The sequence below is a fragment of the Ursus maritimus genome, unplaced genomic scaffold, assembly GCF_017311325.1.
Source record: "Ursus maritimus isolate PB19 unplaced genomic scaffold, ASM1731132v1 scaffold_27, whole genome shotgun sequence".
NCBI lineage: Eukaryota > Metazoa > Chordata > Mammalia > Carnivora > Ursidae > Ursus > Ursus maritimus.
In genome coordinates this window covers 772781-790381 of record NW_024425230.1, presented here as the reverse complement: position 1 = coordinate 790381, position 17601 = coordinate 772781, and the positions used below count along the sequence as shown (strand labels likewise).

The following is a 17601-nucleotide window of genomic DNA, read 5'->3' as shown; positions in this document are numbered from 1 at the left end:
CATCTGTAGCCTTTCTGCTGCTTGACCTTCATGAATGTACCAGCTGTATACATGTGCAAGTTAGCATTCCACAGTGAGGCACTTGAACCAACAGCTAATGGAGACAATGGGTAAATGCACCCTCTCCCATGCAACCCCATGGACAGACCTAAGACATAGTCTATACTTCTTCTCAGACAATCCTATGGGATGGAGCCACCAGTGGCCCACATCAGTGGCCATATGATGATGCAGTCTTGCTTTGGCCTGCTCTCTTCACTATTCTGCTTCCATGTTTCCACAGTGTAGTGGTTATCACATTCACCTGACACTACTCTGCCTCCCTATCCTTCACTTCTCTTTCGTGGAATCATACTTCCCAATGAAAAACCTACACACAAGCCTTTGCCCAGGCTTTGCTCTCTAGAGAACCTAGGCTGAGTCAGCCACATCTAAAATTCTCATAATTAAGTTGAAATCTATAAGAATCAATAAGAAGTTTGTTCATGCATTCTATAACCCTATATCTTGTATCTATTAATGTGTAGGGCATTTATACAAGGCACTGAGGAGAGAAAAGTTTAGCAGACATGGACCATACCCTTGAGTCTAGCTGGGCTAAGAGAGATATTAGGGCACAGAGACTCAAACAAATGATTAGAATAACATGTGAGTTCTCGATCTAAGTTGCTTGGAGCTCCAGGAGAAGGTGTCTAACCGTGCCAACTGCTGGCAAAGTCATGGAATAGTTGAAGCTCCCAGGCTGTGGGAGCATGAAGTGTTATGGTGCAGCAATTTCTTTCAAAGCTAAAGATACACTCACCATGTGAACCAGCAGTCTCACACTTAGGTAATTAACCAATAGAAGTGAAAACTTCCGTTCACACAAAACCATGCACATGAATGTTTGGAGTAGCTCTACTCACAATCTCCAAAAACTGGAAACAATCCAAATGTCCTTCAGTGGGTGAATGGATAAACAAAATGTATCCACACCATGGAAGACTATTCAGCAACAAAAAGAATGAACTATTGATACACACAGCAACTTGGATGAATTTGAAAGGTTTTATGCTGTGTGAGAAAAGCCAATCCCAAAGGTTGCATAAAGTCGGATTACATGTATTAGACATCCTCTAAAAGACAAAACTATAGGGATAGAGAAAAATCAGGAGCGTTGCTGTGATTGAGGCAGGGGGTAACTACAAAAGGGTAACACTGAAGTTTTTGGGGGCGATGGAACTGTTCTCTATTCCAATTGTACTGGTGGTTATGTAAATTTACATCTTTGTTAAAATTCATAAAATTTTGTACCAAAAGGAGAAGTCAATTTTTCTTTATGGTAACTTAAAAAATAAAATAAGAAAGAAAAAGAGAATGAGAGTTAATGCTGTGTTTAAGTTTAAATGAAGGGATGTGTTACATGATGCTACGTTTTGTTACATGGCATGATCTGATGTTATATGACACCACACTGTAATTATGTGATGTCACATTGTACACAGTGTTATATGACACTTTTATCATATAATATCATGCTGTTTTATATAATGTCACGTGTTTCATGATGTACATTGCAGAATATGACATCACCTCGTGTTATATGACATCATATTGTATTATGCTCAACTTATACAGCACATCACATTCAAAACAGCAATTCACCAAAAATAAATGGTCACATTTACTGACTGAAGCCCTGGGAAGATCTTGCATCAATTTTTCTCTTGTTCCCATCAGCAGAGTTACTGTAACTCTAAGGAAACTGTACTACATTTAAAACATACGCTAACCAAACTTTTCTACTAGTCAATCTAACTCTTCCATCGTGATGAATGCAAATATATGAGTTACGTATTCCAGGATCCCCAGATAAAAGCATTTCTTCACAAACCCTAACTGAAAACAAAAGATTTAAAAGCAAAAAAAGAAGCCCTTTGATCACAGGTGCAGCAACCACACAAAAAGAGATGTAACATCTTAGTAAAAAGTGTTCACTTCTCAGGCTTAAATAGAATATTTTGCAGTAATTAAGATTTTTTAAAGTCCATATAGTTAAAGATGTGACTTTAAATAGCTAAATTCTTGAAGGAGCCGAGATGCCCTTCAACAGATGACTGGATAAAGAAGATGTAGTCCATATATACAATGGAATATTACTCAGCCATCAGAAAGAACGATTACATGACATTTGCAGCAACATGGATGGGACTGGAAGAGATTATGCTAAGTGAAATAAGTCAAGCAGAGAAACACAATTATCATATGGTTTCACTCATTTATGGAACATAAGAAGTAGAAAGATTGGTAGGAGAAGGAAGGGAAGAATGAAGGGGGGGTAAACAGAAGGGGGACTGAACCATGAGAGACTGTGGACTCTGGGAAACAAACTGAGGGCTTCAGAGGGGGGGCGGGTGGGGGATTGGGATAGGCCAGTGATGGGTATTAAGGAGGCCACGTATTGCATGGTGCACTGGGGTGTTATACGCAAACAATGAATCACGGAACATTACATCAAAAACTAAGGATATACTGTATGGTGACTAACATAACATAATAAAAAATTATTATAAAAAATAAATAAAAATAAATAAAATTTTAAAGTACTGTTATTTATACAGTGATCACAGCCAAATGCTAAAAAAATTGCATGCAAACTTCCATATATGTTTTAGTCTTTAAAATGCATGCTATGTTCTTTTGAAGTGTGATCCCAAATGAAATTAGAAACAAAATATTCTGTAAATACCCAAAAGAATTATCTTATGGAACCCCACTGCCCACAAAACACCAGTTTTATTGTATTTGCTTAATTGCCAGTGGTGACCACATCTTAAAGGTTTATAACACTAAAATTACATTATGCCTGCAGTGTAGGCTACCTGGGAAATTGGATTTGAGATTATTGAAGGAAATAAATTATGAGAGGTTCTAAACACATGATATAAAGCTGGACACCCAGTCAAAAGCATGTACATAATGTATTATGTGTAAGACTCTAGCAATGTATCTTTCTACATATGATATAAAGGAGAAGTTAATGTACAATCTAAAGATTTCTGATGGTAGCCTAGATCCAAAGGAGTAATGCCATGGCGTGAATAACTGAAACTTGCTCACGTTATCTATTTTTACAAAGTTAGGAGGCTTTGCTTTGTATAGAAGTTATATCCTTCAAATGTTGCAGGAAATCAAACTTTTATAAGAAGATATTTAATATATCTTAACAGAGCTTCCTTTTGAAGGAAAACCATAAAGCTTTTGGTTATAAAGAAAAAATTCCTTGAAAGGACTTCAAATTTATCTTTCTCATAAATCTGTACATTCATGTGAGGTGCATTTTGGAAGTGGGTCGGGTTTTGTTTTGTTTTAAGTGGTAACACCAATAGAGATAACTGCTAAATCAGTAAGAAAAACCAAAGGAATGTGGAAAATACTGATGAAAAGTGGAAGGATGTGGGAGTTAACAAGATATGTGGCGAGCTCCATCTGCAACACAGGCATGTCTCAGGTGGGGACAGGCCCTGCAACCTTGACACAGGGCTTGAGAAAGTGGAAAGTGAGAGTCATAGCACCAGGAAAGCAAGAGAAGAGAAAACTGTGGGAGATAATGGGCGAAGGGGTTCTGCTCTCTGGGGAAAATAGATGCATCATGGGGGACAGGGGTTTTGTAGATCTCTTGCATTCCTCTGGCCCTTTCAGTCCCTCATCTAATCCTCATGTCAAGTTGCACAGACTGCAAGACTGTGGCCTTGCTGATGGGACCTCCTGTCTCTTCTGGGGGTTCTTCTCAAGCAACAGTTTAAAGATCTGGTTATCAAGTATGAGAGATGATAATATCTACTCTACTTTATATTTCTTCTAATGTTAAATCCTGGAGGGGCTGAACACCCATGTACTGAGACACTAGGGGCTGGAGATGCATCTCTCTCTCTCTCTCTCTCATTCTCTCTCTCTTCCAGAAAACAAAAAGAGAGGTAGTGGATAAAGGTTTCTTTCCATCAAAGGCTGGCCACACTCCACATCAGCCCTTCTCACCAATGCCTAGGAACAAGCTTTGAAATCTTCCCTTACAGATTGTGATAGCAATTGCAAAGCCTATCAACCAAAGGTAACAAAAAATTAGACTCACCAAGATCAAGATGAACACCAGGGACAAATGAATTGAGAAAGAACATGAAGATAACAAATCCCAACACCATCAGGCATTTGGTGAGCAGAATCTTGTCTGATATCCTGTGCTGTGAGAGAGGAAAACACAATTCATTTACTGGGTACTACCTTCTTGTTCCTGCAATGTGTCCATCATACTACGTGACTCGAATCACCACAAATTTCTCCTTAAGATGAAAAATATAACATCTTGAACTTGAAAGAAGATTATAAGGTAATGCATTATAAGGAAGACTGTACAGATTTGGGATTATAGCATTCAAAATATTTATAAAAATAAACATAATAAATTTAAAATATAGCACATGGGGTGCCTGGATGGTTCAGTCCATTAAGGTCTGCCTTCTGCTCAGGGTCCTGGGATCAAGCCCCACGTTGCTGAACAAGGAGTCTGCTTCTCCCTTTCCCTCTGCCCCTTCTCCCCACTCATGCTCACACTCGCTCTCTCTCAAATAAGTGAATAAAATTAAATATATATATATGTGTGTGTGTGTGTGTGTGTGTGTGTGTGTGTGTATACACATGACACATTCCTTTTATAAAACATCTGACTAAATAGCTTCTCAATATGATGCAGAAAGTGCTCCCAGTCCCACCATGAGCATTAGGTGAGATGTTGGCAAAATCACTGGAGAAACAACACATAACTTCCAGGGCCCTGGCCATGCATTTCCACAGGTGCTAAATGCTCATATCCTTTTAACTCAACTTTCCTGCTATTACACAAATCCCTGCTCATAGTGGAGCTGAGGTTAACATGTTCTTGTAATAACATGACTCATGCTGAATGTTCTTACTATCTTTTCATGTTCACAGGGACCCTGGAAGGCACTTGGCAGTGCCCTAATCACCAAGATGACATCTGCGGGAGCCTGACAAGTTGTTCAGAGGTGAGAGGAGGTGCCAGAAGGCTCTACAGTATTTTCATTAACCTCAGAGGTGCAGACCTTCTTCCAGTGGGCCTGAGCCACAGGGGAAGATGGGGCAAGGTCCCTACAGGGTGCTGTGCTCCAACAGCCACGGCCGTATGGAGCTGGGAAAGGGAGTGTGGTCCCAGAAAACCTTTGCAGATGGGCACTGAGTTGTCCTGCCCCACCCAACCAGGCCCCTGTGTGAATCACGTGCCATGTCCTTTCTTAAGTGTGGTCCCACCAGCACAGCTGTCTGTCTATGTCTATGTCTACTAGAATTAGATAAAGTACAGATATGGGGATAAATATGGATATAGAGACAGATAGATACTTGCGGGTATGCACATGGTTAGAGATAGAGACAGAGGTAGACATAGATGGTACAGGTATAGGTATAGACATAGATAGATCTGCGTATAGGTATAGATTTTCTCTCCGGATTTCTCTGGTCATGCAGTTAGAGCTGCTGCCATGAAAACCACAAGCATATTCCTCCATGTTGCACTGGCTCTGGCTGCAACCCCTGGCTGTTCACAGATCATGTGGGCCACCTCCTGAACATCTGTCTTCCCTCCTCACCTACTGCCAAAGCTTGAGGCTCAACTGGCCACAAGCCAACACATCTTCCCCTTCCCACCTCCAAGGAATGCCAGTTTTGCTAGATGAGTCTGTGATGGTGAATTAGGAGGAAAAGGGCATGGCACCCACCTGTTGTGAGGGGAGACACTACAAACCTTCTGCATAACTGTGTTAATCATAGAAAGTGAGTATTACCATGGGCAGTTCCAGAAGTGGAAATGGAGGGAGCAGGCAGGTCAAAGAACATTCCAGCATCACTTGGTTGGTACAAGTGGAGATGATTCAAAGTTTGTGCTTATCTGTTATTTTGGCTATTTTCTCTTCTCGCTATCTGGAGCTATCACAGTTAAGAACTTCTAGATTCAATACAAGTTCCTTGCTTGCCCCTTCCACCTCTCCTCAATCCTCATTCACCAAGTACACAGAGAGGTACGCAATCTTTTCCCTAACTCACAGCCAGCAGTACGTGGTCTAGCAAAGCAGTCAGAGTCTGCCTAAAGCTGGGGCCCAGAAGAGTGTCATAGCCACACCCTTCTTTGCTAACCCTAATCATCTCAAACGGGACAGACACTGGGAAGAGAGACCCAAAGAACACATTGCCCACCAGGACTGCCATGTCTAAATTTCTTTTAGAAAGAGACAAAATATTCTTACCATAATAAGAAAGTGGGCACTCATCGTCCCCTCAGGAAAGAAACTACCTGGATTTGAACATTCACAATGATACAATATCTCCCAGAAGATCTGGAGCAGAGTTCTCTTGACTAGGAGAGGGGCACTTATGCGTGCCCACCAGTGTGAGAGCCATAGGACAGAACGTACACACACACACTCCGTCTCTGTCCCTAACGCTTCTCCATCGCACACAGCATGCCTCACCTGTCTCTGCCCCCACCTCCTCAGCCAACAGTGGGAACCACAAGACTTGCCTTTTAGGATCAAGAAGAGCTGCAAGAGCCAGAGGCACCCGGCAAACTTTCTCTGCAGCTATATTAACCATAGAAAGGGCCACCCCATCTCACAGGAAATATAAAAATCTTAACTTTTCAATTTCTAGACAAAATAAGCCTACCATGTCAGGAAAATGACTTTCCCCATTAACTCCTAGAAATAACTTATGTCTTGTGTACAATGACAGGAATAAAAAGAGAAATCACTTTCAGTTCTAACTCCCTGTGAAGCAAGAGATGAATCAGAAATCCCTTTGAGAAGAAACTACGATACCTTTTTTTGTAGTTCCTGGATATTGGTCTCCCAATTTTTATCTTCCTGTGAGATTTGTCTAAAGGAGAAAAAGGCAGATTCATTATTTTCCTGGTGATATTGAGCGGCGAGATCAGCAGGGCAGCAGTCAGTAAGACGTTTAGCATGGACCTCTGGCCTGGATACCGACCACTCAGTGATACCTAATGTAGCCGCATAATGGGGCACACAGTTGTGGAAGGTGACTGGTGGAGCTGGGTTTATGGACTGGGAAAAATGCTCCATCTATATTTCCAAAGAAAAGTAACATAGGAAGTGAATGGAACATTAATGAGGTGTGTGTAAGCATGTGTACGTGTGAGCATGACCATAGGGAACATCGGAAGAATACTGACCAAAACGTGAACACGGAGAATAAGAGTAAGCTACTTTTGTTTACCTCTTTTCACTTTCTACTTTTCTACACTTTTTTCAAAATGAGGTTATGTTATATTTACAACTAAACTAACCAACAGAAAAAATAGTAAAAGAAATGCCACTTGCTTTGGTGGTGACTTTTACCAATAAGAACAGTGGAGAATTTAGTTTTAATGAGCTCTTGTGTGTCATAAGTATCGAAGGAGGCTGATCACACAGCCAGAACATACCCTACAGGAACGGAGCAGACCTAGGTGAATCCTGAGGACATTTTTTTAAAAGACTATGTAAAAACAAGACCCGCAGAGTGAGCACTTGCCTTAGATCACTCTCATTCTAACCTGCTCCTCAGTGACTGTGTGGCCTTGCAAAGCCACTGCCCTCTCCAGGCCTCAGCTCTGCTATCTGTGATCAACACAGGATGAGCTGATGGAAATTTGGTGAACCTCTGAGCCCACATGTGTCTTCACATTTGTAACCCTGAGATATACTGAGTATATCTTTAACAACCCACAGCAGATGAAGGATGCTGAAACTTGAAGGTCAATAGATCAAATACATTTAGGGAAATTTACTCCTGCATCTTTAATTTACAAAGTTTCTCCTGTTAAGATCTATGCCTATTGTTCAAGCTGGTCCCCAGCCTGCAATTCTGGGCCCTCCTGGTGCCTCAGGACCTGCTTCCCCAGCACCACCTGGTGGAGGTGGGTCCTGGGCTGGGATGGAGCCGAGACAGTGCTTCGCCCTGAGCTGCCTGTCTGGCGAGAGTGAGTCCCCACAGGCTCACCTGTGGCCTTTTCCCCCCACTAACAGAACAGGCTGCAAGACAGACATGCTGGATGGCCCTCAAGGGTCAGCGCTGGTCCTCAGGCTGGGAACACAGGGCTGGTTTCAGCAAACTACAGCATGTGAGATCACATACACTACATTCACAAGGACCCACATCTCCCTTGCCTTGACAGAGTTCTCATCTCCACCCAGTTCCCAGCTCCATGGCAGTAATGCTCCAATGCCCCTAAGGGGTGGACATGCCCCTGCTTTTCCCATCAGCACTCCCAAAGTGAAGACAGATTGGAACTCAGCACCTCAGAGTTGGGAGGAAAAACTCACCACTCCATTGTTAACTTTTGCATTCCAGCTTTGATTAAAAGCAAATGACAGGAACTGAATTGAGAAGGACTTAGGTATTCTTTGAGGTCCCTGAAAATCAACTACTGGGAGAGTATTTTGTTAGATTCATTTGTTATATTGTTTTTGATTCTTGCTATGTAACGTGTTATGTATGGAAGTATGAGAGGCAATGGTTAAGTGTGGAATCAATCCCTGGTGTCATTCTTTCCTCGCTGTAGAATCCTGGACAAATTGGTCAAATTCTCTGAGCCTCAGTTTTCTCACCCTTAAACTGGGGCTAGAACCAGCACACATTCCAGAAATCCAAGTAGGTTTTAGAAATAATGTGCTACAAGAGACTTACTACACAGTGCGTGGTACCTAAAACCTGCTCACTGGCATGAAGATAGAGTTACAATTTTAGAGTACCATGAAGTATTCTGAAGACCCATCATTTTAACTTACTTGAATGGTACACTCTATGACATTTGGATACCATGGGGGTGGTAGTAAATAGGTTGTTGATACAATCCAACCATTCAGCACAACTGGTAAAGATGAGAACCACCACTGTAAACCAAGAGTAGCCTGAGTAGGGCCCTGGCTTGGTACCTGTGGAAGGTGTGCAGCCTTCGGGCCAGCAGGTGCTCCAGTGCCCGCACCTTCCCCAGGAGCAGGCCCCGAACCGCCGTCTCCTCTCGGCTGGCCGGGCTGATGCGCTGTGCAGTCAGGCGCCAGACGTGGATCTCGTGTTTCAGTTCTACAGGAAAGGAAAGCTGAGGCTTGAGTCTCGCACAACCTCAGCCACCAGCAGGCATTCTACCCCTCTCACCACCTTCCAAGACCAGGAAACACATACCTGATGATGCACAGATAACCAAGGGCCAAATCAAAGCAGGGGCTTCTTACCATTCATGTCATTATAATGGAACCAGGAGACAGAACCCATGTTAAAAAATTACCATGGATGCGAAGTAATGTTATTTGGGTGAGGAATAAATTTTTGAATATACATATCTATGCTAGCCCCCAAGAATCTTTTCCCCTCCTAGGAAATTACTTCTTAACAGCCAGAAGTTTGGGTCTCTCTGCCAAAATCCAAACATTGCCTAATTGTTGAAACAGATCTAGACAACACTGGATATACAAGTGTCGTTCTCAGCAGGAGGGCATCTGATAAGAGGCAGAGGTAGGGAATGCCTCCCTCCTGACCAGGCCTGCAAGCTGAGCTTGCGTCTATGAAAGAACACAGCTGAGAAAGATGTAGACAACTTTATGAAATGCTCAAATTAATAGAATGAGGCAAATTTCACCCATCAATGAATTCAGACATCTTCTGGTATAGAAGAGGAGAGAGAAATGAATTGTCAATTCATTGGCTCCTAAAATATCAAAATCTTTTACGAAAATTTACATTTAACCTCTATTTTACAGTTAAGGATACTACATAAATTTCTCTAAATATTCACCAAAAGAATATAAGGAAGCATGGTATTTTCATGAATCACCTCTTAGGTACAGGAATTCCAGATGAAATTAAAAGACAGAACCTTTGAAGCAGAACTAGAGCACCTGACAACCAGCTCAGAGCAGAGGCAAGGCAGGGTGATTACCCAAATACTGTGAAGCAGCACATACTTGTGGGTTCGATGCGTAGGAAAATACCATCTTTTAAGCCTCCTCTATTTAGTACACAAGTGTTGATCACCTAGTATGTGACAAACCTGCAGCAAATGCTGAAAAAGCAAGTATAAGTTAGGCAGAGACACAGAGTGCAAATAAAGTGTGTCAAGACCCAGAAAAGAAAATTGGTTGAGGACAGGGGCACTCACACCATTTCACTTAACACATGGTTTTCTCCAAAGGCTCAGCCTTACAAAGAGGAAAACCTTTAGAACTAAGATATATAATGTACCTTCATTTAGTACATATTGATACTTTGTAGCTTGCCAAAATAAAAAACAATTAAAAACTTGGGTATAATTCAAAAGTCTCTGCAGAGAAACATACTTCTAATTTCTTTTCAGAGAGCCTCACACCTCATTAAACAACCTATGAAGCTATGATAGCATTAAAAGGAGGAGCAGGAGGAGGAGGAGGAGAAAATTGAATAACATTGTTCAAGTCTTCTGTATTTGTAACACTGAGCACAAAAACACCACACAGGGACAGGAAAGGGGAGACGAGGCCATTGTTACTTCAGTGAAGGTCTACAGTGCCAGTGTTTCAGTGTTTCTGTGTGAACCACACAGAAGATATCATTCAAAGCCCATTAATAAAGTACAGAGACTTTCCAGCTCGTCTTTCAAGGCATGCTGGTGATGATCACCTTTCCAAATGGTTGATCACCTTTAAAGAACTAAACAAGAACATGGTTAGTTTCTGGGGCTAGCCCATCGGGTGCAGGCTGGGAGTCCTCTCCCCATCTGTGTGTGGAAAAGCAGAGCCTGGGAGCCACTGCTGCATCTGTGAAACTGCCCTTTCAGGTCCCCCTGGCTCCTTTCTGCAGGTGTCCTCTCCAGAGACAGTTTCAGCCCCCTCATACATACCCAGAGCCTAGCTGCTTTCTAACGCATCAAATCAAATAGGTGGAGCTATTCTCCCCAGCTAAACCCATGAATTAATGCTTAGGTCGTACGCTTTTGTTCTCCTAATTTTGGAAGGAAATACATCACCAATTAGCAAGGAATTTCGTTGAGAGAGAGATTTTGCCCAGGGAAAGGAAGCTCACTGCCTGCACCCAGAACTCAGTTTACCCAAGTGTATTTGCTCCTCAGTTCGTTCCCAGACTTTCTCCACACCTCTGTCATTTCCCCACCCTGTCTCCTCTGCTAAGCTCTAAGACCATGGTTTCAATGGACTACTTGATATTGCCCTCTGCATCTTGTGCTGCCAGATTCAAAGATAAACATTCCATCTCCCCACCCCCGCCGACACACAAAACTCTCTCCTCTCACTTTCTTCATTTTTATATGACATCACTAATCTTCCAGGTTCATAAGCTGAAATGTCATTTTGGTCTTATCAGTGCCACTCTCCACTATTTCTGCATTAACATTACTAGTCATATAATAGGTGACAGATACCATGCTAGATGCTAAAGGAGAAAAATTAATAAGTTACAGGATAAGCCTCCAACAAGCTAGAAAGAGTTATAAGCTATATCCTAAGTAAACAGGAGTCGGGGCAGTACTGGGTCACAAAAGGAGTTCAGGATATACTGGTATGGTTCTTACAGGGACCACTTGTTCCTACCCCAGTTCCCAGCTTGACCAAGCCTCATCTCCTCATACTTGCTGATTCTGATTGCTCCTCAGTAACCTCAACTGGAGTCACTTCCTACCAACCCACACATGGTTAGTCATAGATAGATACAGTTTTATAGGTAGATATACAGAGAAGAAATCTATCTATCTATGTTCCTATTTACCTGTCTTCTAGGATGATAAATCTATCAAGGATGATCCATCTAGAAAGATAAATAAATGTAGGTGGACAGACAGATAGATTCCTTCTTTCAAATAACCATTGTTTCCCCAAGGCTTGCAGAATAAAGCCAAAGATCTTCAGGGAAGACAAGATCCTCAAATGGCAAGCACCACTGTGAGCTCTGATCCTGCTGTATTGGCTCTTACCATTGCCACACTGGCCTCTGCCCAGGAGACATCAGATGTCTCATCTCCACCTCTCTGATTACCTCCAGCCCCTATCTTCCTGAGCTTCTCAACCAACCTCCTATAGCATTACTTGGGGTTACTGTATATGTGGTACAAACAGGCGAAGACATTACCATGTGGGATATGCTCTCTCACAGGAGGTGGTGGCTGCCAGAAAGCTTAGAGGAGGGTCATCCAGCTCAAAGTGATGAATCTCAAGGGAAGATCCCAGGCCAGGAGTTGAGAAATGGAATTTTACTATTTTGTTTTTGTTTTTATTTTGTTTGTTTTGATTTTTTTATTATATTCAGTTAGTCAACATATAGTACATCATTGATGTCATGCTCAACAATTCATTAGTTGCGTATAATACCCAGTGCTCATCACAACACGTACTCTCCTTAATACACATCACCCAGGTACGCCATCCCTCCAAGCCCCTTCCTTCTTTTTTTTTTTTAAGATTTTTTTAATTTCTTTATTTGACAGAGACAGCCAGCGAGAGAGGGAACACGAGCAGGGGGAGTGGGAGAGGAAGAAGCAGGCTTCCAGCGGAAGAGCCTGACGTGGGGCTCGATCCCAGAACTCTGGGATCATGCCCTGAGCCAAAGGCAGACGCTTAACGACTGCGCCACCCAGGCGTCCCCAAGCCCCTTCCTTCTGTAACCCTCAGTTTGTTTCCCAGAGGCCAGAGTCTCTCATGGTTTGTCTCGCTCTCTGACTTCCTCCCATCCAATCTTCCTTTCCTTCCCCTGTGGTCCTACATGCTATTCCTTATATTCCACATATGAGTGAAACCATATGATAATTGTCTTTCTCTGCTTGACTTATTTCATTTAGCATAATCCCCTCCAGTTCTATTCATGTTGATGCAAATGGTGGGAATTCATCCTTTTTGATGGCTGAGTGATACTCCATTGCATAAATGAACAACATGTTCTTTATCCATTCATCTGTTGAAGGACATTTCGGCTACTTCAATAGGTTGACTATTGTGGACATTGCTCTTTTGAACATTGGGGTGCATATGCCCCTTCTTTTCACTATATCTGTATCTTTGGGGTAAATACCTAGTAGTGCAATAGCAGGGTCGTAGGGTACTATTATAAGATTCTTATAGTTTGTGTTAAGCAGTACAATATCACTTGAAGTTAGTGGTATAACTATCACTAAACTCACAAAACACGAATATAGCCAAAAATGTAACAGCAAAAAAAAAAAAAAAAGGTAAAATGGAATATTTTTTAAGTATTTAATTAATTCAAAAGAAGGCATAAAGTGAGGGAAAGGGGGATAAAGAAGAGAAGGCACAAATAGAAAACAACATGACGATACACTTAAATTTAACCATATCATTAATCATGTTAAATATAAATAATCTAAACATACCAAATAAAGGACAGAGATTATCAGGTTGGATAAAAAAAACAAGACCCAAATGTTAGCTACTTGCAAGAAATGCACTTTAAATATAAAGACAGAGTGATATGCAATATCTATAAAGAACTTACAAAACTCAACACCCAAAGAACAAATAATCCAATCAAGAAATGGGCAGAAGACATGAACAGACATTTCTCCAAAGAAGACATACAGATGGCCAACAGACACATGAAAAAATGCTCAACGTCACTCAGCATCAGGGAAATACAAATCAAGACCACAATGAGATACCACCTCCCACCAGTCAGACTGGCGAAAATCAACAAGTCAGGAAATGACAGATGTTGGTGAGAATGCAGAGAAAGGGGAGCCCTCTTACACTGATGGTAGGAATGCAAGCTGGTAAAGCCACTCTGGAAAACAGTATGAAGGTTCCTCAAAAAGTTGAAAATAGAGCTACCCTATGACCCAGCAATTGCACTACTAGGTATTTATCCAAAGGGTACAAACATAGTGACTCAAAGGGACACATGCACCCTAATGTTTATAGCAGAAATATCCACACTAGCCAAACTATGGAAAGAGCCGAGATGTCCACCAACAGATGAATGGATAAAGAAGAAGTGGTATATATAGACAGTGGAATACTACTCAGCCATCAAAAAGTATGAAATCTTGCCATTTGCAATGACGTGGATGGAACTGGAGGGTATTATGCTAAGCGAAATAAGTCAATCAGAGAAAGACAATTACTATATGATCTCACTGATACAAATTTACAAAACAAAACAAAGGATCATAGGGGAAGAGAGGAAAAAATAAAACAAGACAAAACCAGAGAGGGAGACAAACCATAAGAGACTCTTGATCATGGGAAACAAACTGAGGGTTGATGGAGGGGATGGGGGCAGGGGGATGGGATAACTGGGTGATGGACATTAAGGAGGGCATGTGATGTAATGAGCACTGAGTGTTATATAAGACTGATAAATCATGGAACTCTACATCTGAAACTAAGAATACACTGTATGCTAATTAATTGAATTGAAATTTTAAAAATAAACAAAACAAAACAAAAAGACACAAAAAATATACTATACTACCGCTAGTAAAGAGAAAGCTGGAACTGCTACATTAATAACAAAATTGATTTCAGAGCAAGAACATGATTATGGATAGGGAAGGTCATTTTATAATGCTAAAGGTATTAATTCTTCCAGAGGAAATAACAACCCTAAATGTTTACATACCTTAATAACAGAATTTTGAAATATATAAAGCAAAAATCACATAACTGCAAAGAGAAATAGACAAATCCACCATCATAATGAGAGATTTCTATTTCCATCTTTTAAAAATTGAAAGAACAAATGGACAGAAAATCAAATACAGAAGACTTGAACAGTGTTATCAGTCAACTTGACCTAACTGACTGTACTGACAAAACTTCACCCAACACAGCAGAATACATATTCTGTTCTGGTGCACATGGAATATTTATGAGGCTAGATATTCTAGCCATAAAAACGTCTTAATAACTGTAAAAGGATTCAAGTTTTACCAGGTATATTCTCTGATATTGGTAACTGCAAAATCTCCAACTATTTGGTAAATAAGCATATCTAAAATATATAAGGATCAAAGAAATCAAAGGGGAAATTAGAAAGTAATTTGAACTGAATGGAAATTAAATAAAACATATGAAAATTGGTGGCAGGTCACTAAAGTAATACTTAGAAGGAAATTTAGAGCACTGAACACCTATATTAGAAAAGAAGGCATATATAAAATCAATAACCTCAGCCTCTACCTTAGAAACTAGCAAAAGAGGAATAAATAAGCCCAAAGTAAGCAGAAGAAAATAAATGTCAGAGTAGAAATCATTAAAAGAGAAAAAATATAGAGAGAAAATCTATATAATCAGAAGCTGGTTACTTGATATCAACAAAATTAATAAAACTCTAATCAGAACAATCAGAAAAAACCAAAGACACAAATTACCAGTATCAGGAATGAGAGATTACATGATCAAAAAAATCCATTAAAAGGGTAATGAAAGAATATTATGAACAACTTTAGAATAATTCTTTCAACAACTGAGATACAATAGATAAATTCCTTGAAAGATATAAACCACCAGTAATCTCTCAAGAAATAGATAACCATAATAGCCAGCCCTGTGTCTATGAAGGATTTTGAATTTGTAGTTAAAACTTCCCCTCTTACCCTTGCGCACACACACACACACACACACACACACACACACACATATCCAGGTCTCTAAATGTCCTAGCGAACATTTAAGGGAACAGTAGTAGCAATTCTACACCAACTCTTTCAAAAAAATTGAAGAGAAGGGCATGCTTCTGTACTCATTCTATGACAGCAAAAAGGACATTACAAGAAAGTAAACTCTACACCAATATCCCTAATGTACACAGACACAAAAATTCTATACAAAATATTAGTAAGAAGCAGCTTGAGCTTCTGGTGAACAGGGGGAAGACTTTGGTGGTTATTTGTGATTTTCACCAAATAAGTCATTTTCTTTTCCATTCTGGGCATTTTCTAGGCTGACTCATCCTGGCCCCTGTGACCAGTGGGGCCTTGTGACAATCAGGATGACAAGCTATGAATACAGACATCCCTGCCAGTCAATAATATGGTGGAACAAGTGATTCTCTCTACTTTGATGTCCAATAGCTCAAGGTTCTGGGAAGTGATGACAAGCAGGGTACTGCCAGCACACAGTGGGAATGAAGGCAAAGACAGGAAAGGAACAGGGCAGAGTTACTTTTTGACTACAGCATAACCAAGCCTGTTCAGACAGATGCTCTGGATGCCAGTACAGACCTACTGAACCCAAATCTCTAGGATAGGGCTTGAGAATCTGTAGTTATAATAAACATTCTAAAATTGGAGAGCCCTATGACCTACAGTGGCCCAGAGCAATTGCCCTGACTCCACACAGTTCACTCTGCTGATTTATAGCTTGTCTTGTCATTGCCACAGGGTTTCAGCATCATCCAGGTCCCAGCCATTCCATTTCCCTCAGAGCTTTTTTCAGCTCCTTACTCAGGAAGAGTGGAGGAGTTGATTATACAGATTTGTATCATATACTTCTAAATCTGTGTATCCTAAATTTATGTCAAGATAGCATTCTCCAGAAGAGCTTATTAACAGCACAGAATTCCTGGGGGTGGGCCTGGTAACCTAAACATACAATAATTGTTCTCAGGTCATTCTGATCACCGGGGCGGTTAGGGAGAACCTGGCATAACTGGACAAGATAACTTTCTAGCTCTCCACTGAGGTACAGCTATGCCCACACAATCATCCATTGTGATCACAGTTTCCTTAATGCTCCAATCTGGTGCAATCCTTTCCATCAGAAAACTAAACCTAAATATTAAATTATCAAATTTTATGTATACTAGTTGATGATAAAACATTCTGAATATCTCTAACTGGTTATTATGGGTTGAGTTGTGTACCCCTCCCCCAAAAATTCATGTGGTGAAGTCCTAATCCCCAGTACCTCAAAATGTGACCTTACTTAAAAATAGGGTTGTTGCAAGTGTAATTAGTTAAGGTGAGGTCATTAGGGTGGCCACAAATCCAAGATGACTGGTGTCCTTATACATGGGGGAAATGTGGACAGAGACACACAGGGAGAAAGCCACATAAACATGAATATCACCATCTAAAAGCCAAGGAGAGAGGCCTGGAACAGATCCTTCCTCAGAGCCAAGCAACTTTGCATGCATTTTGATTTTGGACTTCCAGACTCCAGAACTGTGAGGAAATAAGCCACCTGTTCTGGCTTATTAAGTCCTCTTAGCATCTGTAGAAATAAGCCATCTGTCATTTAAGCCACTCAGTCTGTGGTACTTTGCTACTGCAGTCCTAGAAAGCTAATACATTGGTCAATGGAAAAAGTGGATCGAGGCATCTCACTGTCAGAAATATCTTTTTTTAAAAAGCCAATTTTGATTAAATTTTTCTTCAAAACAGAGAAGTAATGTTATCATGTGTAGTTGTTTCCCCCATAATAAAGCTGTAAGAGGACATCAGGATCTGGGACTCTTTTTTCTCAAGAAAAGCACATGGCCTGCTCTTAGACTGCCAGAGATGAGGAATTATCAATGCTATCAAGAACATACAGTCTTTCAGGAAGCTATCACAACCTT

At 40.9% G+C, this 17601-nt stretch overlaps 1 protein-coding gene across 1 annotated transcript in view; it reads right to left on the bottom strand.

Annotated features, from left to right (window-relative positions):
• The window catches only part of OCA2 (OCA2 melanosomal transmembrane protein), a 456357-nt gene that overhangs the window by 252068 nt on the left and 186688 nt on the right, over positions 1-17601 (bottom strand). The window contains exons 16-18 of the mRNA XM_008706322.1: positions 8985-9132; positions 6867-6924; positions 4112-4220 (exon numbers count right to left, since the gene is read on the bottom strand). Of these exons, the coding sequence (XP_008704544.1) occupies positions 4112-4220; positions 6867-6924; positions 8985-9132 (315 nt within the window). The remainder of the gene's footprint in view (positions 1-4111; positions 4221-6866; positions 6925-8984; positions 9133-17601) is intronic.